Consider the following 24,783-nt stretch of genomic DNA (forward strand, 5'->3'; position numbering starts at 1 on the left):
ATTTTTTATTTAAAAAGTCCTTAAGGCAGTGAAGAACATGAACAAAGTAAAAAGGAGTTTGATAAATGTTTAGAGAGCTAGTCAAACCCTTCGTGCATAAGCTTAGATTTCAATTTGAAATATTTCTAGTTTTGCTAGTTTAGATTGAATTCTTGTTTCACAGCGAATTTTGATGACATTAAACCTGTATAACTATCATCTTTCATCCCTTTGCATTTGAATTTTTTATTTAAAAAGTCCTTAAGGCAGGGAAAAACCTGAACAAAGTAAAAAGGAGTTTGATAAATGTTTAGAGAGCTAGTCAAACCCTTCACGCATAAGCTTAGATTTTAATTTTAAATATTTTTAGTTTTGCTAGTTTGGAATGAATTCTAGTTTTTCAGCGAGTTTTGATGACATTAAACCTGTATAACTATCATCTTTCATCCCTTTGCATTTGAATTTTTTATTTAAAAAGTCCTTAAGGCAGTGAAGAACATGAACAAAGTAAAAAGGAGTTTGATAAATGTTTAGAGAGCTAGTCAAACCCTTCGTGCATAAGCTTAGATTTCAATTTGAAATATTTCTAGTTTTGCTAGTTTAGATTGAATTCTTGTTTCACAGCGAATTTTGATGACATTAAACCTGTATAACTATCATCTTTCATCCCTTTGCATTTGAATTTTTTATTTAAAAAGTCCTTAAGGCAGTGAAAAACATGAACAAAGTAAAAAGGAGTTTGATAAATGTTTAGAGAGCTAGTCAAACCCTTCGCGCATAAGCTTAGATTTTAATTTTAAATATTTTTAGTTTTGCTAGTTTGGAATGAATTCTAGTTTTTCAGTGAGTTTTGATGACATTAAACCTGTATAACTATCATCTTTCATCCCTTTGCATTTGAATTTTTTATTTAAAAAGTCCTTAAGGCAGTGAAGAACATGAACAAAGTAAAAAGGAGTTTGATAAATGTTTAGAGAGCTAGTCAAACCCTTCGTGCATAAGCTTAGATTTCAATTTTAAATATTTCTAGTTTTGCTAGTTTAGATTGAATTCTTGTTTCACAGCGAATTTTGATGACATTAAACCTGTATAACTATCATCTTTCATCCCTTTGCAATTGAATTTTTTATTTAAAAAGTCCTTAAGGCAGTGAAGAACATGAACAAAGTAAAAAGGAGTTTGATAAATGTTTAGAGAGCTAGTCAAACCCTTCGTGCATAAGCTTAGATTTCAATTTTAAATATTTTTAGTTATGCTAGTTTGGAATGAATTCTAGTTTTTCAGCGAGTTTTGATGACATTAAACCTGTATAACTATCATCCCTTTGCATTTGAATTTTTTATATAAAAAGTCCTTAAGGCAGTGAAGAACATGAACAAAGTAAAAGGAGTTTGATAAATGTTTAGAGAGCTAGTCAAACCCTTCGTGCATAAGCTTAGATTTCAATTTTAAATATTTTTAGTTTTGCTAGTTTGGAATGAATTCTAGTTTTTCAGCGAGTTTTGATGACATTAAACCTGTATAACTATCATCTTTCATCCCTTTGCATTTTAATTTTTTATTTAAAAAGTCCTTAAGGCAGTGAAGAACATGAACAAAGTAAAAAGGAGTTTGATAAATGTTTAGAGAGCTAGTCAAACCCTTCGTGCATAAGCTTAGATTTCAATTTTAAATATTTTTAGTTTTGCTAGTTTGGAATGAATTCTAGTTTTTCAGCGAGTTTTGATGACATTAAACCTGTATAACCATCATCTTTCATCTCTTTGCATTTGAATTTTTTATTTAAAAAGTCCTTAAGGCAGTGAAGAACATGAACAAAGTAAAAATGAGTTTGATAAATGTTTAGAGAGCTAGTCAAACCCTTCGTGCATAAGCTTAGATTTCAATTTTAAATATTTTTAGTTTTGCTAGTTTGGAATGAATTCTAGTTTTTCAGCGAGTTTTGATGACATTAAACCTGTATAACTATCATCTTTCATCCCTTTGCATTTGAATTTTTTATTTAAAAAGTCCTTAAGGCAGTGAAGAACATGAACAAAGTAAAAAGGAGTTTGATAAATGTTTAGAGAGCTAGTCAAACCCTTCGTGCATAAGCTTAGATTTCAATTTTAAATATTTCTAGTTTTGCTAGTTTAGATTGAATTCTTGTTTCACAGCGAATTTTGATGACATTAAACCTGTATAACTATCATCTTTCATCCCTTTGCATTTGAATTTTTTATTTAAAAAGTCCTTAAGGCAGTGAAGAACATGAACAAAGTAAAAAGGAGTTTGATAAATGTTTAGAGAGCTAGTCAAACCCTTCGCGCATAAGCTTAGATTTTAATTTTAAATATTTTTAGTTTTGCTAGTTTGGAATGAATTCTAGTTTTTCAGCGAGTTTTGATGACATTAAACCTGTATAACTATCATCTTTCATCCCTTTGCATTTGAATTTTTTATTTAAAAAGTCCTTAAGGCAGTGAAGAACATGAACAAAGTAAAAAGTAGTTTGATAAATGTTTAGAGAGCTAGTCAAACCCTTCGTGCATAAGCTTAGATTTTAATTTTAAATATTTTTTAGTTTTGCTAGTTTGGAATGAATTCTAGTTTTTCAGTGAGTTTTGATGACATTAAACCTGTATAACTATCATCTTTCATCCCTTTGCATTTGAATTTTTTATTTAAAAAGTCCTTAAGGCAGTGAAGAACATGAACAAAGTAAAAAGGAGTTTGATAAATGTTTAGAGAGCTAGTCAAACCCTTCGTGCATAAGCTTAGATTTCAATTTGAAATATTTCTAGTTTTGCTAGTTTAGATTGAATTCTTGTTTCACAGCGAATTTTGATGACATTAAACCTGTATAACTATCATCTTTCATCCCTTTGCATTTGAATTTTTTATTTAAAAAGTCCTTAAGGCAGGGAAAAACCTGAACAAAGTAAAAAGGAGTTTGATAAATGTTTAGAGAGCTAGTCAAACCCTTCGCGCATAAGCTTAGATTTTAATTTTAAATATTTTTAGTTTTGCTAGTTTGGAATGAATTCTAGTTTTTCAGCGAGTTTTGATGACATTAAACCTGTATAACTATCATCTTTCATCCCTTTGCATTTGAATTTTTTATTTAAAAAGTCCTTAAGGCAGTGAAGAACATGAACAAAGTAAAAAGGAGTTTGATAAATGTTTAGAGAGCTAGTCAAACCCTTCGTGCATAAGCTTAGATTTCAATTTGAAATATTTCTAGTTTTGCTAGTTTAGATTGAATTCTTGTTTCACAGCGAATTTTGATGACATTAAACCTGTATAACTATCATCTTTCATCCCTTTGCATTTGAATTTTTTATTTAAAAAGTCCTTAAGGCAGTGAAAAACATGAACAAAGTAAAAAGGAGTTTGATAAATGTTTAGAGAGCTAGTCAAACCCTTCGCGCATAAGCTTAGATTTTAATTTTAAATATTTTTAGTTTTGCTAGTTTGGAATGAATTCTAGTTTTTCAGTGAGTTTTGATGACATTAAACCTGTATAACTATCATCTTTCATCCCTTTGCATTTGAATTTTTTATTTAAAAAGTCCTTAAGGCAGTGAAGAACATGAACAAAGTAAAAGGAGTTTGATAAATGTTTAGAGAGCTAGTCAAACCCTTCATGCATAAGCTTAGATTTCAATTTTAAATATTTCTAGTTTTGCTAGTTTAGATTGAATTCTTGTTTCACAGCGAATTTTGATGACATTAAACCTGTATAACTATCATCTTTCATCCCTTTGCAATTGAATTTTTTATTTAAAAAGTCCTTAAGGCAGTGAAGAACATGAACAAAGTAAAAGGAGTTTGATAAATGTTTAGAGAGCTAGTCAAACCCTTCGTGCATAAGCTTAGATTTCAATTTTAAATATTTTTAGTTATGCTAGTTTGGAATGAATTCTAGTTTTTCAGCGAGTTTTGATGACATTAAACCTGTATAACTATCATCCCTTTGCATTTGAATTTTTTATTTAAAAAGTCCTTAAGGCAGTGAAGAACATGAACAAAGTAAAAAGGAGTTTGATAAATGTTTAGAGAGCTAGTCAAACCCTTCGTGCCTAAGCTTAGATTTCAATTTTAAATATTTTTAGTTTTGCTAGTTTGGAATGAATTTTAGTTTTTCAGCGAGTTTTGATGACATTAAACCTGTATAACTATCATCTTTCATCCCTTTGCATTTGAATTTTTTATTTAAAAAGTCCTTAAGGCAGTGAAGAACATGAACAAAGTAAAAAGGAGTTTGATAAATGTTTAGAGAGCTAGTCAAACCCTTCGTGCATAAGCTTAGATTTCAATTTTAAATATTTTTAGTTTTGCTAGTTTGGAATGAATTCTAGTTTTTCAGCGAGTTTTGATGACATTAAACCTGTATAACCATCATCTTTCATCCCTTTGCATTTGAATTTTTTATTTAAAAAGTTTCTTAAGGCAGTGAAGAACATGAACAAAGTAAAAAGGAGTTTGATAAATGTTTAGAGAGCTAGTCAAACCCTTCGTGCATAAGCTTAGATTTCAATTTTAAATATTTTTAGTTTTGCTAGTTTGGAATGAATTCTAGTTTTTCAGCGAGTTTTGATGACATTAAACCTGTATAACTATCATCTTTCATCCCTTTGCATTTGAATTTTTTATTTAAAAAGTCCTTAAGGCAGTGAAGAACATGAACAAAGTAAAAAGGAGTTTGATAAATGTTTAGAGAGCTAGTCAAACCCTTCGTGCATAAGCTTAGATTTCAATTTTAAATATTTCTAGTTTTGCTAGTTTAGATTGAATTCTTGTTTCACAGCGAATTTTGATGACATTAAACCTGTATAACTATCATCTTTCATCCCTTTGCATTTGAATTTTTTATTTAAAAAGTCCTTAAGGCAGTGAAGAACATGAACAAAGTAAAAAGGAGTTTGATAAATGTTTAGAGAGCTAGTCAAACCCTTCGCGCATAAGCTTAGATTTTAATTTTAAATATTTTTAGTTTTGCTAGTTTGGAATGAATTCTAGTTTTTCAGCGAGTTTTGATGACATTAAACTTGTGTCATCCTTCTATAAATGGACACTTTCCCAGAATCTACATCAGTACCCTGCATATCCCCTTTAGTAAGTGTAAATATAGAAGATTGAACAATTGAGTCCAGAATACAATTTTGATGAATACAAGTCCAGAAAAGTGTAGTGAACAATTGAAATTTTGTCCTTTTTATTTAACAATCATAGAATTTCTTTTGGAAATGTGTCCCTTGATTGATTTAGATATATGATAATAAAATTCTATTGGCCTATTATACAACAAAAAAGTTATAACGTAGAAACTTATTGTGGAAATGTATCGTGATGGAATGTTTTGCCTATATAGCTGGGTTGAGTATCAAAGTACAGTGGAACGAGTGAGTTTTTACAGGCACCTACTTAGCTATTTTTTAGAAGCTACTGGATCGAATTCTATTGATGTTATATTTTGCATTACAAGTTCACTTACTTCTTCTATAAAACTTCGAAGCATAATTGCAGATATGTTTGTTTATGTGTTTTATCCAACGCAAAAACCATTTGTGTTCAGTTGTGCTTGTTGAATATGCAATGGCAGATTCTGATAGACACTCCTAGTGTCTCTTTCAATGTAGCTGCAGTTAGTGAATTGTCATTACGGTTATATAGGTAGGAATGTGCCGATAACATTGCTTTAATTTTAGACGGCCTATTGCATGATGGTCAGTATTTCCCTGGGGATCATCCTGAAGTGTCAGTTGAAGTTTTTTCTAGTCAAAGTAAAGTCTCAGTGGTAGTTGATGGAACTCAGGTAAGTTCCGAAAGGCACTTAAACGAATAAAAAGAAACTAGTTAAGATCACGAATTTCCAAAAATATATATAAGTAAGAATAGTAATTTCTCCTGAAAGAAAAAATTTGCTTTTTGGTATTACTTTTGAAGGTCATCTCATGAACTTCATAGCTTAAAGAACAAAGAAAAAGAAAATATTTCCTTCTTTGTTTTACTTTTTAGAGCCGTCTTATGAACTTTGTAGTTCAGAGAACAAAGATATCCACTGATGCGTATGATACAATCATATAACAGGCATACCCTGTGTAAGCTAACTTAGAATGGTTTTAGTAATTTGGGTCAGCTTAGTTTTTGTTAGCTCCTCCAGGCTATTATATAAGGCGTTTTTTTGTTACTCCTGCTGATAATGTTACTAATTCTTGTGTTGAGAACAGACTGTTTAAAAAGCAATTTGTTGATGGTCTAAAAATTCCCGAGCCGTATGATAATGCAGTGGGTTTGATATCAGCTTGGTAATACGGGGACCAGGGTTAAAACACAGATGTAGCGGCACACTGCAGGGCCAACGCAAGGACCTTAGTGGTCAAGAAGCGTTTTTAATCCAATGCACTGAAGTGCAAATAAAAATTCGAGACAACGTGATTTTACGGAGCTAAAATCCAAAATAGGGGAAAAACTTGACAAATTCAACACTATTATATTTGAATGAGCTTTCCATGATAGATTTTCATCAACCATAAAGCACAAATACTTTGTCACCTGTATTCTTTATATTGTTTACATTTATTATCAAATCTAAATTTGTTACAATGCTACTAATTAGAAGAAACTAAAGTGTAATTAGTTTTAGTATTATTTAATGTCAAGAGACTGAAATATACTCACTCAATAAACACATTCAATACCTTTCTCGTTTTACCAAAAAGTAGATCAACTGATTTTTCAGCTACAAATAATTCAAAAAGAATTGTTTTATACTTTGATAAAAAAAAAAATAATATTTTCTAAGAGTCAATTTGGATCCAAGTCTGGTCATTCAACGTAACAAGCTATTGCCACACTTTTACTCAGTATCAATGACTCTCTAAATGATAAAATCAAGCAAGTACTCTTTTGTGTGACATGAAAAGGCTTTTGACATTTTTAATCACATAATTCTACTTCAAAAGATCGGTAATGCAGGAATTCGATGTAAAGGGTTAGAATTACTAAAATCTTACTTGCATTGCCGAAAAATTCACGTGAATGTAAATAGTCACGTATCGGGCCTTATATCTCTTGATGACATTGGTGTCCCACAGGGTTCATTACTTGGATCATTATTATTCCTAATCTATATTGATGACTTATCAAGATGCTTACCTCCTAATGTAACCTCTTAATCCTCCTAATACTTACATTTTTGGCAGTAGTTGTTGCTGATGACACTGCAGTGACAGAAAAAGCTACTACTTCGTCCTTGTTGGTTGAAATTCTGATTATAGCAGTGAATTCTCTTAAAATATGGTTTCTTTCTAACTATTTGGCTCAAATTTAACAAAAACCAAGCTCAAAGCTGTTTGGGCACTCAAAGCAGGCACTAGGTAAGATCAGAATAGATGAGCTGATATCAGGGCAAAACAAAATAAAAAGGGTGGAGTCATTCAGGTACCTTGGGATTATTATTGATGAGATGATGGGTTTTTGTAAGTATTCTGATTATTTGCGGTTGAAACTTGCTCATAATTTGGGCTGCCTCTATAGATTAAATTTTTTTCCTTTCCCCGTTCTCAAAATCTTATATCATTCCCTGGTTGAATCCTATCTTAATCATTGTCCTATAGTTTACCTAAACACATTAACGGCTCACTTACGGTCCTTACGTACGATCCAGGATATTGGCTTTGAAGTGTCCAAAACGTTTTGAAGATTAATTCTTGTCGGGATGTGGGGCTCACGAATTATAGATTTAATTTTAAAATTGAATTGATTTATATTCGCGCTGAGATGGCTTCTTCTCTTTATTCCTGTTTTTTTCCTTTAAATGTATGTTCTCTTGATTTGCTCTTATTACTTCTGAGGAAGTTTTACTTTGAGGTGTTAATTTTATCTTATCTTCTATGTTATGTTCTATGCTGTGTCAGCATAGAACATTGACATGTTCTATGCTGACACATCGCAGAAGGAGAGCTTTGCTCTCTGTTGAAATCAAATTGAAAATAAAATATTTTGCAGTAGGCATCAAGACATGGCTAATCATAGGCAGCGCAATAACGCTGCCTAAATAAAGAACGATGTTGGCACAATGTATTATTTATTTATTTATTTTCTTTAGACTAGGGCACTTTGTATCGAAGCAGTTGTCGTAGAAACTTCGAAAAGGGCTCATTCGATTAGAAATTGGAGTGCCTTGCGCCCTTTTTAATAGTCGAAAGTGATTGGAAGGCAACTAACACCCCTTCTACGCCCACCATTTCCCCAAACACATCCAATCAAAGTTTTGAGATAGCAATTTTGTTCAGCGTAGCTGATTTTCAGATAGAAATTTATTTTTTTGAGGAGGACACTCCCCCACAACCCTCAGGGTAAGGGGTGTAAGTTATTCCTTGGGGGTATATAAGGTTTTTATAGAAAGTGTTGTTGCAAACACTTCAAAAATAGCTTATTCGGTTGGAAATTCAAAGGGCTAATGCCCTTTTTAATAGTAGGAAATGATTGGAGGGCATCTAACCCCCTCTCACGCCCACCTTTTTCCCAAACACATCCAGTCAAAATTTTGAGATATCCATTTTGTCCAACGAAGTTGAAGGTTCTGAGAATTAGGTCTTTGAGGATGACACACCCCGCCCCCCCCCCACAGCCCTCAGGGTAAGGGCTATAAGTTATGCCCTTGGGGCATATAAGGTTTTCATAGAAAGCCTTGTTGTAGAAATTTTAAACAGGGTTCATTTGATCTAAAATTGAACTGGCTAGTGCCCTTTTTAATAGTTGAAGGTGATTGGAAGGCAACTAACACCTCTTCCAGGCCCACCCTTTTCCCAAACAAATCCAATCAAAATTTTTAGATAGCTATACTATCCAATGTAGTTGAAAGTTTTGGAAATTATATCTTTGAGCAGGAAACTCTCCCCACAGTCTTCAGGGCAAGGGTTATAAGTTATGCCCTGGGGGTATGTAAGGTTTTTATTGAAAGTTTTGTCATAGAAACATCAAAAAGGGCTCAGTCGATTGGAAATTAAAAGGGAACAGGGACGAAATCTATGGGGAATTTGGGTTGGATTTGGGTTATTATTTTTCCACTCCTCATCTGGTGATGGATGTAATTCTTAAAAACAGTAAAGAGAAAATAGACATGATCACAGACGTGGATCAACATCTATTTGTAGAGAGATCAATGAGGAGAGGTTATGTTTTCCATGGAGATCGTTTCCTTAAAACTGACCCAACTAGAATGGACACCGGTGTAAAGTCGGATGCAGGTTATTTATATGAACTCCCTTTGTGCGTTTCCAATGTCTCACTACTCTTCGTCGTGTGGTAATTACAAATGGCTTAACGATCCTGTGCTTCAAACCTCCCCAACATTGCCAGTGTTGAGGAGAATGGACCGCAAAGATTTTTTTTTTTAATTGATGGTGAAATACCGATGGAGCTTATGACTTGGTAAAGAATTTTATGTTTTCGTGCATTAACAGACCGGTGACTAAGGATTCTTTGAGTCCATATGATATTTCTTTGGTAGAGTATGGGGGTGTGCTCTGGACACCATCAAAACAAAACCGTATAGCCGACCTTCATCCGACAGAGAATATTTTATATCACGTTCTTTTGCGGTGGATGTTAGCGGACGGTTTCAATGTCACAAACATACATAGAGCCCTTCAATTCGACCAAAAAACCTATTTGAAAACGTTTATTGACATTTTTGTCTGTAAGCGTTCAGAAGCGAAAACGAAGGTTGAAAAAGAAATCTTTAAACTTACTTTAAATTCGGCCTTCGGTAAAATATGCGAGAATGTTAACAATCGAAGTCGTTGTGACGTAGTGACCGACCCAAAGGAATGTGTTCGAATCGTTGCCGATCCAAACTTCACATCATAGACTCCAATATGGTCCTCTTGTATAGAAAAAAAAGAAACATTATATTAAATAAAATATTTGTGGTGGCAGCTCAATAACAGATATTTTAAAAAAAACTCATGTTGTCATTCTTTTACGATGTGTGTAGGCGCCAATGGCTGGGGCGGGGGGACAAGTTTGATACCGATTCGCTTTTGTTAAAACGTTAATTAAAAGATTTGGAAAAAGGTATGCACATTAGCTCTCGAATGGACTTTACCAACCAGGACGAAACCATTTACCAGCAGCTAGTGAAGCGCCAGGCTCCAAATAAATCATTAATGTCAAAACCCGAGACTTGGAGTGACGTGATTTTCAATGGTGTGCTTGCAGGTCCGAAGGTGTACTGTGTGCAAAAGTCTGCGAGGGGGTGCTTAGGTACTATGTGAATCAAAATTTCCATATGAGTGTATATAGAAACTGTGGAAAGCAGTTTAGTTCCAAGAGCGAAAGTAATGGCGATTCTGTCTTTAATATTTAAAAACTACACAGTAATAGTGAAAAAAATGTCACGTCATTCGTATAAGATAAAGTCTGTATGTGTGCGGATGGTGTGAAGTTGCTACCCCATGGACATTGTCTAACTACTGACCGAGGTGTATTTCAAGACTGTAGACGTCATCTTGATCGGGAAATAAATTGAATAGCAGATGATGGTGGGTGGGATCCTTTTCTTTATATAGATGACAGGGGTGTCCTTTTTTCCCTAACTCAGTAGTGTTTTTTTTTATTATTAACAAGTTAGAGTCATATGTGAGTGTTTTTCCGTAAATGAAAATTGTTTTTGGCCCCGCTCCTGCGGCCGACCCGGGGGGGGGGGGGGGGGGGTTCGGACTTCGACTGACAGCTGCCACTTGCCGCCGTGCCCCTCCGGGGGGTGGGGAGGGTGGCCTTTCTAAGTATTATTTTGTAATAGGTGCTTTTTGTAGTGCATTTTATTGTAAATAAACATGTATTATTATTTTGAATTAATTTTTTTTGTAGTGCCTTTTATTTCTAAATAAAAAAGATATATTATTTTTTAAATTTATTGTTCTTGAACCATTAGGGAATTATTATTATTTATTCAAGGGACAGATGCATTCTACAGTCAGATGTATTTTGACATTGATACGAGGGACTATTTATCAGAGGCAACACTATAGCTTTGCCTATAGTAAAGGCCGTACGGCTCCAATGTTTTACTATTCATTTATTTTTTTCCCAGAGGTACTTCATATGGAAGGGGTCGTCGTATAAACGTCAAAGTGTGATCATTCGATTGAAAATTGAGATTTCTAGTGGGGGACAACTAGCCCCCCACGCCCTTTTTTCCCCAAATACATCCGATACAAATTTTGAGGTAGCCATTTTGTTAAAAAATAAAGATCATACCACAACAACTGTAGGGTTGACACAACCCTCCAGGGCCCAGGGGCAGGCGTTGCAATTTATGCCCCGTGTACAAATAGCCTATGGTTCTTATAGAAGGGACACTTGGATAAACTTCAGAGAGGGCTCATTTGATAGGAGATTATAAGTTTTAGTTCACTTTTACAGAGTCAAAAGGGATCCGAGGGGAACTAACCCCTCCCTCCCCCCCCCTACGCCTTTTCCCCCCAAATGCTTCAGATAAAAATTTTGAGATAGGCATTTTCTTAAAAATATTTCAAAGGTCACATGACAAGATTCCGACGTCAACAAAACCGCCCAGGGCGTTGTAAGTTATGCCCGGGGGGTATAGAAGGTTCTTATGGAAGGGATGCTCGTATAAACTTCAGAGATGGCTCATTTGATTGGATAATGAAAGTTCTAGTTCACTTAAGAGTCAAAAGTGATCGACGGGCAGCTAACCCCCCACGCCCTTTTTTCCCCAATTACTTCGGATACAAATTTTTGAATTAGCCATTTTGTTAAAAATAGTTCAAAGATCTTATAATAAAAACTCCGGGGATGACACAACCCCCCAGGGTCATGGGACAGTTGTTGTAAGTTATGCCCTGGGGGCAAATATGGTTCTTATAGAAGGAATGCTCGTATAAACTTCAGAAAGAGCTCATTTGATTGGAAATCAAAAGTTTTTAGTTCACATTTTGAGACTCAAAAGAGATCGGAGGGCAACTACCCCCAAGCCCTTTTTCCCCAAATGCATCAGATAAATTTTTTTTGATAAACATTTTGTGAAAATTAGTTCAAAGGTCAGAAAAGAAAACTCTGGTGTTGTCACAACCATCAAGGGCCCGAGGGCAGGCGCTGGAAGTTATGCCTTGAGGGTATATAAGGTTCATATGGAAGGGATCTAGTTCAGTTCACTTTTTAAGGATCAAAAGTGATTGGTGGGCGGCTCGCCCCCCCCCCCCTACGCCTTTTTTGCCCAAAATACATTCGACAAAAATTTTGAAGTTGCTATTTTGTTAAAAATAGTTCAACGATCATATAACAAAAACTCTGGGGTTAACACAACCCCCAGGGCCAAGGGACAGGCGTTGTGAGTTATGCCCTTGGGGCAAATATGGTTCTTATAGAATGGGTGGTCGTATAAACTTCAGAAATGGTTCTTTTGATAGGAAATTAAAAGTTCTAGTTTACTTTTTCAGAGTCAAAAGAGATCGGAGGGCAACTAACCCTCCAAGCCCTTTTTTCCCCAACTGTATCAGATAAAAATTTTGAAGTAGACATTTTGTTAAAATTACTTCAAAGGTCAATTAACAGAACTCCAATGTCGACACAAACGTCCAGGGCTTGGGAACACGCGTTGTAAGTTATGCCCTTCGGGCATATAAGGTTTATATGGGAGGCATGCTCGTATAAACTTCTGAGAGGGCTACTTTGATTGAAAACTGAAAGTTCTAGTTCACATTTTTAAGAGTCAAAAGTGATTGGAGGGAAGCTAGCCCCCCCCCCCTCAACACCCTTCTCTACCCAAATACACCTTTTAAAATTTTGAGGTCGCCATTTTGTTAAAAATAGTTCAAAAATCATATTAAAAAAAACTCCGGGCTCGACACTACTCCCCAGAGCCCGGGAACAGGCATTCTAAGTTATGCCCTGGGGGCAAATATGGTTCTTATAGATGGGATGCTCATATAAATTTCAGAGATGGCTCATTTGATTGGAAATTAAAAGTTCTAGTTCACTTTTTTAGAGTCAAAAGAGATCGGAGGCCAACTAACCCCCTCGGGCGTTTTTTCCAAAATGTATCAGATAAAAATTTTGAAATAGAAATTTTGTTAAAATTATTTCAAAGGTCAGACAACAGAACTCCGATGTCGACAAAACCGCCCAGGGCCCGGGGACAGGCGTTGTAAGTTATGCCCTTGGGGCATATAAGGTTCCTAAGAAGGGATGCTCGTATAAACTTCAGAGAGGGCTCGTTTGATTGGAAATTGAAAGTTGTAGTTCACTTTTTAAGAATAAAAAGTGATCGGAGGGCAGGTAGCCTCCCCTCTCCCTTTTTCCACCAAATGCAGCAGATAAAAAGTTTGAGATAGCCATTTTGTTAAAAAATAGTTCAAGGATCACAACGAAATTTCCTGTGTCAACACAACCCCCCAGGGCCCGGGGCAGTCGTTGTAAGCTATGCCCTGGGGCATATGTGGTTCTTACGGAATGGATGCTCGTATATACTTCAGAGAGAGCTAATTTGTTTGGAAATTGAAAGTTCTTGTTCACATTTTAACAGTCAAAAGAGATTGGAGGGCAACTAGCCCCCCCCCCCCACGCCCTTTTCCCCCAAATGCATCGGATAAAAATTTTGCGATAGCTATTTTGTTAAGAATAGTTAAAAGGTTAGATAACAAATACTCTGGTGTCGGCACAACTCCCCAGGGTCCAGGGGCAATCGTTGTAAGTTATGCCCTGGGGGCACGTATAGGTTCTTATGGAAGGGATGCTCACCCTTTTCCCCAAGTCCATCCAATAAAATTGTTTAGATAGCCATTATACTTCAACAATAACTCCGGTCTCGACACCCCCCTCCCCCTCCCAGGGCCTGGGGGCAGGCGTTGTAAGTTATGCCCTGGGGGTATATATGGTTCTTATGGAAGGGATGCTCGTATAAACTTCGGAGAGGGCTTAATTGATTGGAAATTTAAAGTTCTAGTTCAATTTCTAAGAGTCAAATTGATTGGAGGGCAACTAGCCCCCTCCCCCACTCATTTTTTCCCCAAACCCATCCGATAAAAATTTTGACATGACCATTCTATTAGAAATAGTTCAAAGGTCAGATAAAATAATCCGGTGTCGACACAACCCCCCAGGGCCCGGTTTTAGGCGTTGTAAATTATGCCCTAGGGGCAAGTACGGGTCTTAAAGAAGAGATGTGCGTATAAACTTCAGAGAGGGCTCCTTTGATTGGAAATTAAAAGTTCTAGTTCACATTTTCAGTGTCAAAAGAGATTGGAGGTCAACTATCCCCTCCTCCCTCCATTCCTTTTCCCCCGACATTCCTCCATTCCTTAACCCATTTGATAGAAATGTTGAGATGACCACTTTGTTAAAAATAGTTTAAACATCAGATGCTAAAACTCCGGGATCGACTTAACCCCCAGGGCCAGTGGACAGGCGTTGTAAGTTATGCCCTGTGGGCATATATAGTTCTTATAGAAGGGGTACTCGTATAAAATTGAGAGAGCGCTCATTTGATTGAAAATTGGAAGTTTTAGTTCACTTTTAAAGAGTCAAAATATATCGAAGTGTTATTAGCCCCCCCCCCCCAACCACGTTTTTTTTCCCAAACCCATCCGATAAAAATTTTGAGATAGCCATTTTGTTAAAAATAGTTCAAACATTAACAATAGTTCAAAGATCGTATAATAAGAACTCTGGGGATAACACAACCCCCCAGAGTCATGGGGCAGGCGCTGTAAGTTATGCCCTGGAGGCAAATATGGTTTTTATAGAAGTAATGCTCGTAAAAACTTCAGAAAGGACTCGTTTTATTGGAAATTTAAAGTTTCTAGTTCACATTTTCAGAGTCAAAAGAGATCGGAGGGTAACTACCCCCCAAGCCCTTTTTTGCCAAATGCATCAGATAAAAATTTTGAGATAAATATTTTGTGAAAATTAGTTCAAAGGTCAGATAACTAAACTCCGATGTTGTCACAACAGCCCAGGGCCCGCGGGCAGGCGTTGGAAGTTATGCCCTTGGGGCTTATAAGGTTTATATGGAAGGAATTCTCGTATAAACTTCTGAGACGGCACATTTGATTAGAAATTGACAGTTCTAGTTCACATTTTAAGGATCAAAAGTGATAAGAGGGCAGCTAGCCCCCTTCACGGCCTTTTTTCGCAAAATACATTCAAAAAAAAATTTGAGGTAGTCATTTTGTTAAAAATAGTTCAAAGATCATATAACAAAAACTCTGGGGTTAACATTACCCCCAGGGCCAAGGGACAGGCGTTGTGAGTTATGTCCTGGGGGCAAATATGGTTCTTATAGAAGGGGTGCTCGTATAAACTTCAGAAAGGGCTCTTTTGATTGGAAATTAAAAGTTCTAGTTCACTTTTTCAGAGTCAAAAGAGACCGGAGAGCAACTACCCCCCCCCCAAGCCCTTTTTTCCCCAACTGCATCAGAATAAAATTTTGAAGTATACATTTTGTTAAAATTACTTCAAAGGTCAGTTAACAGAACTCCGATGTCAACACAAACGTCCAGGGCCCGGGAGCACGCGTTGTAAGTTATGCCCTGGGGGCAAATATGGTTCTTATAGAAGGGACGCTCGTATACACTTTAAAGAGGGCTCATTTGATTGGAAATTAAAAGTTCTAGTTCACTTTTTTAGAGTCAAAAGAGATCGGAGGGCAACTACCCCCCCCCCCCCGAGCTTTTTTTTTCCAAAAAAGCATCAGATAAAAATTTTGAAATAGAAATTTTGTTAAAAGGTCAGTTACTTCAAAGGTCAGATAACAGAACTCCGATGTCGACTTTACCGCCCAGGACTCGGGGGCAGGCGTTGTAAGTTATGCCCTTGGGGCATATAAGGTTCCTAAGAAGGGATGCTCGTATAAACTTCAGAGAGGGCTCATTTGATTGAAAATTGAAAGTTTTAGTTCACTTTTTAAGAGCCAAAAGTTATTGGAGGGAAGCTAGCCCCCTTCCCACAACGACCTTGTTTCCCCAAATACATCCGATAAAAATTTTTGAGTTAGTCATTTTGTTACAAATAGTTCAAAGATCATATACGAAAACTAAAGGGTCGACACAACCCCTCATGGCCTGGGGGCAGGTTTTGTAAATCTTGCCCTGGGGGAAATTTGGTTCTTTTAGATGAGATACTCGTATAAACTTCAGAGATGGCTCATTTGATTGGGACCTAAACGTTCTAGTTCACTTTTTCAGGGTCGGAGCCCCTCCACTCCCCTTTTCCCCATATATAGGAGATAAAGACTTTGAGATTGCCATTTTGTTCAAAATAGTTTAAAGGTCAGATAACAAAACTCCAAAGTCGGCACAACCCCCTAGGGCCCGGGGGTAGGCGTTGTTTTTTATTTTTAATACCACATCCTCTCCTCTCGGTGACCTTCAAATTTTCTTCAAAAATACCTCATAATTTTTCTCATGTCACCTTCTCTTTTCTTAATAAAAAAAAAACTTCAAAAAATTCAATTTATTAAAATTATATGAAGATTGAGCATTCCAAAATACACCATGGTATAAAAATAGAGGTATACTATATTTCAATTTTCTTATACCTTTTAGGTTCATCCGATATCTGAGACTGCCCTTCCTCCTTAGGGCACCCCTTCCATCTTAACCTTAAATTACACTTTTCATATCCTTTTTCCTCAACCTCTATTTCCCCCGATATATAATTCGCATTTACCCCCGTCCCCCAAAATAAGAATAAAAAAAAGAAAGAAATGAAATACTCCACCTTTCACAAATACTCTACCAGGCTTATTCGATTGGAAATTCAAAGGGCTAGCGTCCTTTTCAACATTCGACATTGATTAGAGGACAACTAGTCCCCCCTTCCAAGTCTGTTGTTCCCCCAAACACTTCCAATCTAAATTTTAATATGGCCATTTTGTTAATCGTTGTTGATCTCCAGATAGATAATATGTTTTTGAGGAGGACACTCCCCCCATCCTCAGGGCAGGGGTTTTAAGTTGAGCCCTGGGGCATATAAGGTTTTTATAGAAGGCGTTGTCGTAGAAACTTCAAAAAATGCTCATTCGATTGGAAATTGAAAAACACCCCTTCCATCGTGACCTTAAATTACACTTTTCATATCCTTTTTCCTCAACCTCTATTTCCCCCGATATATAATTCGCATTTACCCCCGTCCCCCAAAATAAGAATAAAAAAAAAGAAAAATGAAATACTCCACCTTTCACAAATACTCCACCAGGCTCATTCGATTGGAAATTCAAAGGGCTATTACCCTTTCTAATAGTCAAAAGTGATCGGAGGGAAAATACCCCCCCCTCCCCCTCACGCCCATCATTTCCCCGAACATTTCCAATCAACATTTTGAGGTAGCCATTTTGTTTAGCGTAGTTGATTTCCAGATATAAAATATGTTTTTGAGGAGGACAGTCCCCCACAGCCCTTTTAGCCATTTTATTCAACGTAGTTGAAAGTTTTTGAAATTAGGTCATTAAGGATGACAACCACCCGCCTCCCCCACAACCCTCGGGCAAGGGTTATAAGTTATGCCCTAGGGGCATCTAAGGTTTTGTAGAAAACGTTGTCGTAGAAACTTCAAAAAGGGCTCATTCAATTGGAAATTGAAATGCTAGGGCCTTTTTTAATAGTTGAAAGTGATTAGATAGGGACTAACGCCCCTCTCACGCCCATCATTTTCCCAAACGCATCGAATTAAAATTTTGAGATATCCATTTTGTTCAACGTAGATGAAAGTTCTGGAAATTAGGTCTTTTAGAATGATAATCCCTTCAGAGCCCTCAATGCAAGGGTTGTAAGTTATGCCCTGGGGCATATAAAGTTTTTATTGAAAGCGTTGTCGTAGAAACTTCAAAAAGACTCATTCAATTGGAAATTGAAAGGGCTAGTGCCTTTTTTAATTGTTGAAAGTGATTGGATAGCGACTAACGCCTCTCTCACGCCCACCATTTTCCAAAACACATCAAATCAATTTTTGAGATATCCATTTTGTTCAACGTAGTTGAACGTTCTGGAAATTAGGTCTATTAGGATGATAACCCCCTCAGAGCCCTCAGTGCAAGGGTTGTAAGTTCGAGAATAATAATTTCTGAAAAATGTTGATCTCGTAGAGGGACTGGTAATTCCGATAGCGCATTGGGATATGGGCCCGCTCGGAATGATAGCCTATGAGCCCGCTCGGAATGTTACCCTATGGTCTCGGTCGGACGTATTAATACAATATTACTGATGGGTCTTTTGTTAAAAGCTCGTTTCTCTTACCTCTTTTATGCAATTTATTTTCCTCCAGCCCTTTTCGGACAACCCTTTTCCGCTCATCATTTATTCACCAGGTCTCATATATGTGCGTGTACTGTGTAGCTTGGATTCCAAAGTACAAATTGGAAATAATAGTAAAGATACAAAAATTGTTGTGTCTCAGACCCTTATTTAGTAAGATAAAGTTTAGCTAGTTCTTCTTTTACAGATCTTAGAAAACAGTTTATTCGGAAAAGGCAGGGGGATACATCTTGTTATCCTGAACCAAGCGACTGGCAGTGTTATGACCAAGAGAATATTTGATACATATTCACCTCAAGAAGATGACGCCATGGTTCTGTTTCTAAATATGGTCAAAGATGGTCGAATTCTAATTTTTGCCATTAAGGTAAGGACGGGGGTTTTGCTTCCAACAATTTAAACCGTTTGATAGAACCGTAGAACACCTATAGGCTTGAGCTCTCGGTAAATATTAAAAACATAGTAATTGCTTTTCACAAAGTATTTTCCAGAAGACACTCGGGACATGTTCCCGAGGAATTATCCGGTGGCTATTTTCCGTGTGTTTTAATTTCCAGAAAAAAATTCCACGGAAGGGAGCATTTCCAGAGGAATTGAGAAACTGATTAGAGATTATAGTCTTTTTCAAATGAAAATATACTAAGGATAATTTTTCAGGCTGAATAGTTCGCAAGAAATTTTTCTGGAGGGGGGGGATTTTCAGCGAAGATGGAACTGTCGTGAGGAAATTTGACGGGGGGTTTACTTTACATTGGATTAAATTTTAGCGGAGGAGTGTCTTGTGAGGGGGGGGGGGTATATTTCATGGAGGCTGAGCCAGTTTTACCTGCATTATTTGAAAAATGAACAGAAACTAAATAAAAAACAATTTTTTTCTGAAAGTTAGGAGCAACATTAAAACTCAAACGAACAGTAATTATTCCGTATATGAAGGGTTGCCCACTCCTTAATACCTTGCTCTTTACGCTAAATTTTGACTGTTTGTCCCATTTTTCAAGAATGGCTACTGAAACAAAGGGGCCGTTTAATCAGACTAGAAAATTTTTTTTTTTTAAAGTGCTATCAGCTTTAGCGTAAAGAGGAAGGTATAGAGGAGGGGTTAACCCTTCATATACGGAATAATTTCTGTTTCTTTTGAGTGTTAATGTTGCTCCTTACTTTCAGTTAAAAAAAAACTTTTTTTTTTGTTTAATTGCTTAATGAGGCTGTATTCTGGGTATGTTGCATATTATCCGAGTATCATTAAGAAGGATGGCAAATTAATTACTTGGTCCATAGCAAAGGCCTGAATGATTTGTATAAGATATCTGTTCGGCTTCACTAGATCATCGTAGTCGAAGTGCAATCCCTAAAATAATGATTTTGACTAATTGTAGTTATAAGTTTGCAGGTTAGGTTACGCAAGGACGAGACACATTGAATCATAAATCATAAGCTATGCCTCCAGGTTTTACAGGCTGTGTTTTAATTTGCAAAGTAAAGTGCTGGTCGGAAACGTCAAGCCTATTTTTAGCTTTGTGTTGCTTTCACACTAATTGGATTGGTGCTAATATATGTTATGAAAATGTCGCTAAATTCTTTCTACCTCGTTACAACTATTATGATATTCTTGGACGTTCTGTCCTTACATTTATTTATAGATGTGTAGTAAGTAGTGTAGCTATAACGATAAGTAGCGGGGTGTCCCCCCATGTAGCTGCTATAACGATGAGTAGCGGGGTGTCTTCCCATATAGCTATAACAATAAGTAGCGGACAGTACTCCCATATAGCTAGCTATAACGATAAGTAGCGGACAGTACTCCCGCCATACAAGCAGACAGTACACTGACCAGATTCAGCCTACCATGAAAATTCGTGCTGTTCACGAAACCATGGTTTTGGAGTTAAATATCATGTTTCAGTTAAAAGTCGTGCTTGTTTTCATGGTATGGTGATTCGTTCACTCTGACATTGAGCGTGGATATAAAAAGCCCGATACCGAGTTAGTATCTCAGTCAATAATTTGAATTTGATTAGTTTATATTATTTCGAATTGGAGAAATAAACGTTCAAATATTGTGAAAATGAGTTGTTTCACACTATTACACCTCGAAGGAGCCGACAGTGATGTTGTGAAGACAAGGGCCCCCAATGTAGCAAGTAGAAAGGGGGGTGCTACTCCGAACAGCACATAATTTATGCATGTTTTTATGGTTTTCTCACTGAGAATGAAAAAACAGGAATTTTCTCACTTGGAAAAACAGGAATTTTCTCACATTTATGGCTGTTTTCATGTATGGTTATGTGTGTTGTTCATTTTATTCGATGTTTTTCACAGATTTCAACATCAAGTTATGGATATTTTATGGGTTTTGTCAGTGTGAATTTGGAAAAAATGAACTTTTTCACATGTATATATGTTTTCATGGAGGGTTATGTATGTTGTTCGAGTTACTTGATGTTTTTCATGGCTGTTATATGGTTTATGTCAGTTCGTTGTCAGTGAGAATGGACATGCTCGACGCGAATGCTATGAGATTGTTTAGCTAACCTAACCTGAGAACTTGATTTACATAATCGCTAGGGGAAATTATTGATTTACGAAGGGGGAATTAAAAAACAAACATGGCTTCATTGTTGTTTGGCTAGCCTGGCCTGAGAACTTGATTTACATAATCGCTAGGGGAAATTATTGATTCACGAAGTGGAGAATTAAGAAACATTATGGTTTCTTTGATCTTTAGGCGAACCTGACCTGAGAACTTGATTTACATAATCGCTAGGGGAAATTATTGATTCACGAAGGGGGAATTAAGAAACAAACATGGCTTCATTGTTGTTTGGCTAGCCTAACTTGAGAAATTGATTTACATAATCGCTAGGGGAAATTATTGATTCACGAAGAGGGAATTAAGAAACAAACATGGCTTCATTGTTGTTTGGCTAGCCTAACCTGAGAAATTGATTTACATAATCGCTAGGGGGAATTATTGATTCACGAAAGGGGGAATTAAGAAACATTATGGTTTCTTTGATCTTTAGGCTAACCTAGCCTGTAAACTTGATTTACATAATCGCTAGGGGGAATTATTGATTCACGAAGGGGGAATTAAGAAACTATGGTTTCTTTAATCTTTAGGCCTGAGGGATTTATTTATTATTATTGTTTTGGACAAGTGCATGCTAGGGATGAATGTCAAGGTGTCCTGGAATAGGAAACCGGAAGTACATGCATCCTTCTCAGCCAATCAGCGAGTCGGATACATCTTCCTTCTCAGCCAATCAGAGAGCTGGTTACGTATGGTTTTCCCCGTTACATAACAATTCGCCCTTAAAAGAACGTATCTCGTGACAGTACACCTAATATGGTCATAGAGTCCCTAGGGAGAAAGATTGCGTAATCGCTCAATGACCTCTTTTTCCAAGATCGATTTATTTGTTGTTTTTATGTGTAATAACTCCGGGGCGAAGGTTGCACATGCGCATTGAATTCTAACGGGAACAATGTTATTGATCTAGGAATCAAGGGGGAAGTGAATTTCCGAGAACTTGATTGCGTAATCGATTGAGAATTTTATTGATCCGATAACGGGAAACAGTTAGATCACGTTTTTCCTTCTCAGCCAATCAGCGAGTCGATTAAAAATACCTTCTAAGCCAAACAGCGGGCTTGGTTAAAAAGTATCGGCGAGGTGAAAATAAAGAAAGGTTTTTTGCCATAGGTTTATTAGTCTGTAAATAGACTTAAAATGAGTGAGAAGAAGAACAGTTTGACTTTACTCATTTGGAATATTAATGTTGATGACGATAAGTGGAATGTTTACCCTATTAGAAGTTGATAGTGGAGTTGATGGTAATAGTACAAGAGCACCAAGGATTGCAGTGGAAATCACGAAAGGTTCACGTCTTTGTCTGGAATGGGATGCAGTACATGCAAGATATGTGATATCCTTGAGTACATTTAAAATGGAAGATCAATTATGTTTTGCTGCTCAAGTTGATATAGCATATGTGAATAGCCTACATTGTGATTTAAGTACATTAGTGAAGCAAATCGAAGACAATAAACTCTATCGCTAATTGTACATGCATAGTATTATTGATGTTGTAGTTGTAATTATTCAATAAAATTGTTTCGAAATCGAAAATGTTCCCTTTCTTTTCTGGTTAGGGCTAACGAATCAGGGCCAGTCTAGAGTGAATCTAAATGATTTACCAGCACTAGTGGTTCACGTCAGATGCCTATACACCGAAGAAGAAGAAATCTAAAGTGAAGATTTAAAGACGTTATTGTATATATATGCATTATATTAATAAACAAATTAACAAAAAAAAACAATATTCAGTTATTTATTCTAATGTGATATTTACCACTGTTTTTATATATTCTATCTCAGGAGGTTCAATTATTTGAACATCCTCCTCCATAGGTATGATATCTATGAGCGAGGGTGTCTCCTCAGATTGAGACACCTCCGCATATAAATCGGTTCGCACTCTAAGTATAGGGTTCGGTAGTCGATCTGAAGACCCATGTCGCAATAGATCCACTGTTCTACATGTACATAGGAGTAGCTCTTCCCCCTCCTCCGGTGTAATGACGATATCATCATTCTCATTACAAGCAGCTAGAAGCTCTTCCTCTTCCTCCAATGTAAGCCCCCACACATGCCACTTATCCTAAAAGAGATTGAGAACGCTATGGTGCAAATATAAATAAAAATTTAAACACTTTTGTGGGAGAATGGTTCTTGGAAATTTTCGGTTTGATTTTGAAATAAGAAATTTTTAAAAACATGAAATTTTTTGCAATTAAAAACTAACAAAGATTAATTAAAAAACTTTCCAAAAAATATTTTTTCAAAGAAAATTAAAGGTAATTTTAAACTTAAACTCAGCAGATACAAATACATTTTAAAATTTAAACTCGAAACGACCAGAAATTACTATTAAAGAATAAATGAAACCAAAACGAACAGAAATTACATAAGCAATCATAGCAAAAAAACAAACAACAAATAATAATATAAATGAATAAATAGATCTCAAAGCGAGTAATGCTTAGATTTAATATGAATATCAAGCTTAAAATGAAAAAAATATTTTCCTATTGAACTATAAATGAAACTTAAAACGAACAGAAATAAAATAAAAATAAATGCAAACAAACATACTATGGATATTAATGTAAATTAATAAATAAATCTTAAAACGAGTGAAACTTAAATTGAATATACAAATCAAGCTTGAAATGAACAAAAATCCCCTCAAACAAGTAAACTTGAACATCCCCCTCCCGTGGCCATAGAAGATAGAAAAGTTCAAGTTCTATTCTGAATTCTACCAAAGAACATAATTCAATTCTAATTTCTCCAGAGAAAATAAAAAGCTTCCACTTCAGGTTACAGATATCTATTTACAGATCTGGATATCTCGTAATGTCTAAGGACTGCTAAAAATATTCATTTTTCTAGCAAAAAATATAGTTTATTCTAAACAAATGATACCCACAAATGGATGCGGGCTCGGGGGGTTTGGGTCCCACATCTCTGATCGATCTAGACTTACGGTGTAATTAGAGAGAGAGAGAGAGAGAGAGAGACAAGGGAACCACAATTAAGATAGAGCGATGAAGAGGGGGGGGTTGATTTGTGAAATTACAGAAAGGTAATTTTAATTCTAACAGAATTTTACGAGAAATTGTAAATTTTGCTCGAGTGTTACAAGTGTGTTTAAATTTTAGTTCCATGAAGCTAAATCCATTTAACACTTCCTTGGATTTGAAATAGAAAGCTAGAAACGTAAATTGGGATTTTTGAAAATGCACAAATGTAATTTTTATTTTCTACGACAAATTAGGAATTCTGATTGAATCTTATGATTATGCTTATACTTTAGTTCCATGAAGATAAAGCATGTTGACAATTCGTTAGAGACGACGTGTAAACCTAGACATAAAGTAGGATTTTCAAAAAACTACAAAATATAATTTTTATTTTTGAATTAATTTTTTAAGAAAAGTCCTAAATTTTCATCGAAAGCTACGACTGAGTTTATATTTTAGTTTCAAGAAGCTAAGGCAGGTGACACTTCCCTGGATTTGACTTATAAAGCTCGAAACGTAAAGTGGGATTTTTGAAAATGCACAAATGTAATTTTTATTTTCTACGACAAATTAGGAATTCTGATTGTATCTTACGATTATGCTTATACTTTAGTTCCATGAAGGTAAAGCAAGTTGACAATTCCTTAGAGACGACATGTAAACCCAGACATAAAGTAGGATCTTCAAAAAAATACAAAATATAATTTTTATTTTTGACTTAATTTTTTAAGAAAAGTGCTAAATTTTCATCGAAAGCTACGACTGAGTTTATATTTTAGTTTCAAGAAGCTAAAGTAGTTAACACTTGCCTGGAAGCTCGAAACGTAAAGTGAGATTTTGGAAAATGCAGAAATTTAATTTTTATTTTATACGACAAATTTGGAATTCTGATCGAACCTTACGATTATGCTTATACTTTAACTCCATGAAGGTAAAGCAAGTTGACATTTCATTT

General features: G+C 35.9%; 1 protein-coding gene across 1 annotated transcript in view; it reads left to right on the forward strand.

The window, feature by feature from the left end:
* The window catches only part of LOC148946105 (protein O-linked-mannose beta-1,2-N-acetylglucosaminyltransferase 1-like), a 67,156-nt gene that overhangs the window by 30,538 nt on the left and 11,835 nt on the right, over nucleotides 1-24,783 (forward strand). The window contains exons 3-4 of the mRNA XM_089097611.1: nucleotides 5,670-5,776; nucleotides 18,430-18,609. Of these exons, the coding sequence (XP_088953737.1) occupies nucleotides 5,670-5,776; nucleotides 18,430-18,609 (287 nt within the window). The remainder of the gene's footprint in view (nucleotides 1-5,669; nucleotides 5,777-18,429; nucleotides 18,610-24,783) is intronic.

The sequence above is a fragment of the Artemia sp. Qi Xiang Cuo genome, chromosome 12 (assembly GCF_049724085.1).
Source record: "Artemia sp. Qi Xiang Cuo chromosome 12, ASM4972408v1, whole genome shotgun sequence".
Lineage (NCBI taxonomy): Eukaryota > Metazoa > Arthropoda > Branchiopoda > Anostraca > Artemiidae > Artemia > Artemia sp. Qi Xiang Cuo.